The following is a 4,914-nucleotide window of genomic DNA, read 5'->3' as shown; positions in this document are numbered from 1 at the left end:
TAAAACTATACAAAAACCATTTAATATTCCTCCACACTGCTCGTCCGCTGCAATCCAAGTGTCCTGAAGGGAGATAGTCCAGAGTTTACTGGAAACGACGTTGTTTAGGACATTTTTACAGCCTAAACAATCCTGGATTCACGCGCATCAGGCAAATTCAATACAGGACTGTTTAGGCTGTAAAAATGTCCTAAATGACATTGTTTCCAGTAAACTCTGGACTATATCCCTTCAGGACACTTGGATTGCAGTGGAAGAGCAGTGCGGAGGAATATTAAATGGTTTTGGTGTAGTTTTATGGACGTTTTTTTGTCGGGCCCTATTACTCTCATATAAAGTTTTGGTTGGAATACGAACCGGCCTCCAGATGCACTTTGAGGAATAAAAAACTTCTCCAGAGTATTCATCAGCATGAGGGTGAGTCACTAATGACTGAATTTCATTTTTTGGTGAACTATTCCTTTAATTCATCATCACAGTGAATGTTTTAAACCTTTAATACGGCCTAACTGTGTTGAAACCTACAGATGTTTGTTGGCAAACAAACATACACAGGGACTGTAACATCTTAAAAAAAAAAAAACACCTGAAAACAAAGTCTGAGAAAAAAGTCGTTTGTTATTTTAATGTGGCAGGTTTGTTTGTTTTCAGTTTTTTGGGGGGAATGTCGTCTACAAAGAAGAGACATCAGACAAGAGCTTTAACTACAGAGTGTCATCTTATTATTATTATTGTAATTAATATTGTTTTTATTGTCCTTATTGTGACAGAAACCCAGAGACTCCTTCATAGCTCCATCAGTCGCAGGTTGTAAAGCTGCCGTCTTTTATTCCTGGCATCTCCACGTTATTATAAAAGAAAAAGAAGAAGAGGAAGAAGAAGAAAAAGAAGTAACCGTCCAGATCGACCTCGGTTCTGTACATTCAAAGGCCGTTGGTTTCAGCGCCGCCTGGTTTTGGCGTTAAGACACCAGCGGGGAAGGAAAAGGGGATGGGGGGGGCAACAGAGAGAGTCATCACATCCCCATCTGACTGGGTCTCATCAGTCCTTTGAACACTCGCATCTTCCCGGCTCCGGTCAGATCGAAGCTGTAGTCGGTGGTGACGTACGGGATCTCGCCCTCGAAGCCGGGCTGCAACACACACACACACACAGACACACACACACACACACACACACACATACACAGAGGGTTACTAATATCACACTAAGTTAAAGTATCATATTCAGGATGCTGCGTTCACATGCTCAGCCGAAAAACCAAAAACATGACAGAACGGCACAAAACTTTGTCCGCGAAGTGCTTCATGTAGTTAAAGGGATAGTTCAACATGTTTGGCAAATTGGCCCATTGCCATAATCCCTATAGTCATAGCAGTAGGTTTGTTATATCTTTAATTGTCGGTGCAAGCTATTTTTAGAACGGCGGAGCAGAGCCATGAGCTGCTCAGAGCTACGCTACGGAGGCTCATGGGATTTCTTGGTTTCCCTCATCAAACTCATCAATCCAACAACTCCACAACGCTCTGGTGGACAAGTTGTGACCTGCACATTCACCACGCTATGAGATAATAACAGAACGTTACCAGACAGAGTTGTTTTAGACAGGATCGTGTGTGAGTTGATGGACTCCAAGTGGAGGGAAAACATTCGGACGAGTACAGCACCTCTACAACAAAGTGAAACCTATCTATCCATCCATCCATCTAAAAAGGTGACATCACAGATTGCCTTCCACTGAGTGGCCAGAGCGTCGTCACCGGAAGTGTCACAAAATCCTCGCTGGCCTTAACGAACGCTGACATGTTTGTTTACAGTGTGTGGGGAGAGCGTGATGGGAGGAAGGAGGCGGGAGTCACTACGGTAACCGAGCACAGCCCAGATACATGAACGGGGTGAGTGGGCTGTACCGTAATTACCCTAGTTAGAGTAAAAAACAATTTTACTGACTCTGTAATTCTGGGTGCTGTCGCTATGCTGTCTTTTTTTTTGCTTTGTTTTGTTTTTGTTTGTTTTGTTTTTCTTTTTTATTATTATTATTATTATTACTTGATATTGCATTGAGTGTGTAATTTTATGGCTCTATGTATTCTTACTTCTTATTTACTTTTGATTTATTTGTTATTTACTTTCCTGTCTTTTTCTTTTTTTTCTGTGGACCTCAATGGATGAGAGATGGGTGGGGTTGTTCAAGCTTGTGTTTATATGTTAATGTATATTCTGTATACTAAATTAAAATGTCAATAAACATATGTTAAAAAAAAACAAAAAAAACAAACAATTTTACGTTCCCACGTTTTTGCAAAAAGGGGCTGCCGCTTCACCCGGCTGGTTCTTTGCTAAGGTGCTGAAAAGTGACCAAACTGAAGAAAGAGATCTATGCAATTTCACTTATCTAAGTGTGCGGAGATCTCTTTCTTCACGTTCCCACGTTATTAACATCGTCCTGAATAAAAAAATTGCGATTACAATTTTAAAACGATAAATCGAACAGAAACCAGGACATGGAGCTGCACAACTGGGTTTCTAAAAACCACGATATGATGCACAAAGAAAACAAAACAACAGGATCCTCAAGTCCACGTATTAAACACACTCAACGTGTGGTGGTCTCACCTGTGTGGTGATGATGGAGGACGGCAGCGACACGGCTCCCAGCAGCAGACAGTTGACCTTCCGCAGGACGGACGGATCCACCGGCGTCAACAGGAGGTACAGACCTCGCGCCATGTCGATCCCTCGCAGCACGCCTGCAAAGCACCAAAACTCTGTCAGGGACTAAAATTTCCTTCAAATATTTGAACCTTTGGCTCCTTTTTCCCTCAGTCCCTCTGTTTCCAGATTATTATTATTATTATTATTATTTTATTTCAACAGTGTCCAGGTCCAGAGGAGGAGAAGGAGGTTGGGACGACGTTTTAACTCTCAGGACGTGAGCAGATACAGTTGTGTAACAGAAACAGACGCTCTGCAGGACGGAGCCAACAGATAAGAGAAGCAGATAAAAGCCACAGAGCTGGAGGGGCTGTGTGTGTGTCTGTGTGTGTGGTGGAAATAAGACACAATAACAACACAGAACACACACTGATATCATCATATTCTGCAGATATCATTATCTCAAGAATAAATACACAAAGAAGTCATAAAACATTTGAAACAGATGCTCCGTGGTTACCCAGTAAACAGGACAACGGTTAATTCTGTTGTGAGCGTTGGAGCTACACATCCCATGGAGGATGCAAACAGGACGGTTGCCGTGGAGACACTCGAGGACAACGGGTACGATCTTGCACATCCCAAAAAATTGTAGCCTGCGTTGCTTATTTACGGCCAAACAGACTTTGTTTCTGTTTTCATTTGTCATTTGCAGCCTCAGAGACTCAAGAGTCTAAAAACAGACGCATCACGTCTCTTTGATTAAATTTAAATTACGACTCTAAAGAAGAAAAAGAGCGAGTGGTTTCTGATCTACTTAAAGGGTCAGGTGGTGGTGGCGAGATGAGGTGAGAGCGGGTCGGGTGGCGTTGACGTACCGAAGCCGACGCAGGGGCAGATGGGAGCCTGGGACAGCAGCACCGGACCGCCGCCCCTGCTGCTGACCTTCTCCCCCAGGCAGCACAGACCCACCAGGCTGGCGTTGGCGGCGTAGAACATGTGGCCGGGAACGACCTCGCAGTGGATCACGCCCAGAGCCACGGCGGCGTGGGGAACCTGGGGAGGAGACAGAGAGAGAGGAACTCATGATTCACAAGACTGACTCTGTTTCCACCGGCTCCTTGGGATTAAAGACCCCATGAAATTAAAACTCTTATTTTTACAGCTTTAATCCACATGTTATTTATTTGTTTATCTGTTGACAGGGTTCTTACACCTTTTTCATGGTCAAATTCAAGGACTTTCAAGGTCAATTTTCAAGCTTTTACAGTCCTGTAAGCCAGTGGTTCCCCAACTTTTTCTCTAAATGTTACCACTTTTTTAAAAAGAAATATTACTTGTTTTTTACTGAATTTCACACCATTGGCCCTAATTTGAAGTTGTTTTAGAGGTAAATTCATTCAAAACCGCTGATGCACGTTGCCTTCAGGGACAGTTTTTCATCAAGCAGTCTCTTTATTTCCCTCTAAAACAACTCTGTCTGGTAACGTTGTGTTATTATCTCATAGCGTGGTGAATGTGCAGGTCACAACTTGTCCACCAGAGTGTTTTGGAGTTGTTGGATTGTGTATTTGATGAGTTTGATGAGGGAAACCAAGAAATCCCATGAGCCTCCGTAGCGTAGCTCTGAGCAGCTCACGGCTCTGCTCCACCATTCTAAAAATAGCTTGCACCGACAATTAAAGGTAACAAACCTACTGCTATGACTATAGGGATTATGGCAATGGGCCAATTTGACAAAATGTTGAGAAGCTCTTTCACAAGATATATATTTTTAATTCATTTTGGGATGTAATAAATCTCTGGTCTTGTACCTGGTACGGCGTGAGGCTGTGCAGCGGTCTGACCGGACCGCCGTCAGGAGGCTGCAGCTGGCTCAGGTAGGACAACAGGGACAGCTCTCTGTGCTCGTTGCTGCGCTGGTGTTTCCTGTCAAACACACACACACACGGACGATAACGTTAAAATGAAACGTTCCCTCCGTTGATGACGTCAGAGGCCGACAGTGGCGTTTAAAGGAGAATTCCGGTCATTTTTGACCCCTAAATCGTTGTCCTGATGGTCACCCAGTGTTTGAAGGAGCAATAAACGTGACTAAAATTGATGCAGGCAAACCGGAGTTACCATGGCTACCCGGCGCTAGCGATAACGACAATGCTAACCTATGGGGGCAATTCTTTCAACCACGACAAACACTCAGAAAACAATCAAATATCTATGGTACATGACTGGAATCCTTAGAGACACCACTGAACTCAT

The 4,914-nt window shown here is 43.5% G+C and overlaps 1 protein-coding gene across 1 annotated transcript in view; it reads right to left on the bottom strand.

Annotated features, from left to right (window-relative positions):
* Positions 1 to 581: 581 nt before the first annotated feature.
* Positions 582 to 4,914, bottom strand: part of nol9 (nucleolar protein 9) — a 19,670-nt gene continuing 15,337 nt past the window's right edge. Inside the window, exons 10-13 of the mRNA XM_085782901.1 lie at positions 4,470 to 4,584; positions 3,534 to 3,711; positions 2,617 to 2,750; positions 582 to 1,132 (exon numbers count right to left, since the gene is read on the bottom strand). Coding sequence (XP_085639027.1) covers positions 1,016 to 1,132; positions 2,617 to 2,750; positions 3,534 to 3,711; positions 4,470 to 4,584 — 544 coding nt within the window. The 3' untranslated portion in view covers positions 582 to 1,015. The remainder of the gene's footprint in view (positions 1,133 to 2,616; positions 2,751 to 3,533; positions 3,712 to 4,469; positions 4,585 to 4,914) is intronic.

The sequence above is a fragment of the Trachurus japonicus genome, chromosome 7 (assembly GCF_045865225.1).
Source record: "Trachurus japonicus isolate A0001 chromosome 7, Traja_1.0".
Taxonomy (NCBI): domain Eukaryota; kingdom Metazoa; phylum Chordata; class Actinopteri; order Carangiformes; family Carangidae; genus Trachurus; species Trachurus japonicus.
The sequence above is the reverse complement of the archived record's forward strand: the minus strand, read 5'-3'. Positions and strand labels throughout refer to the sequence as shown.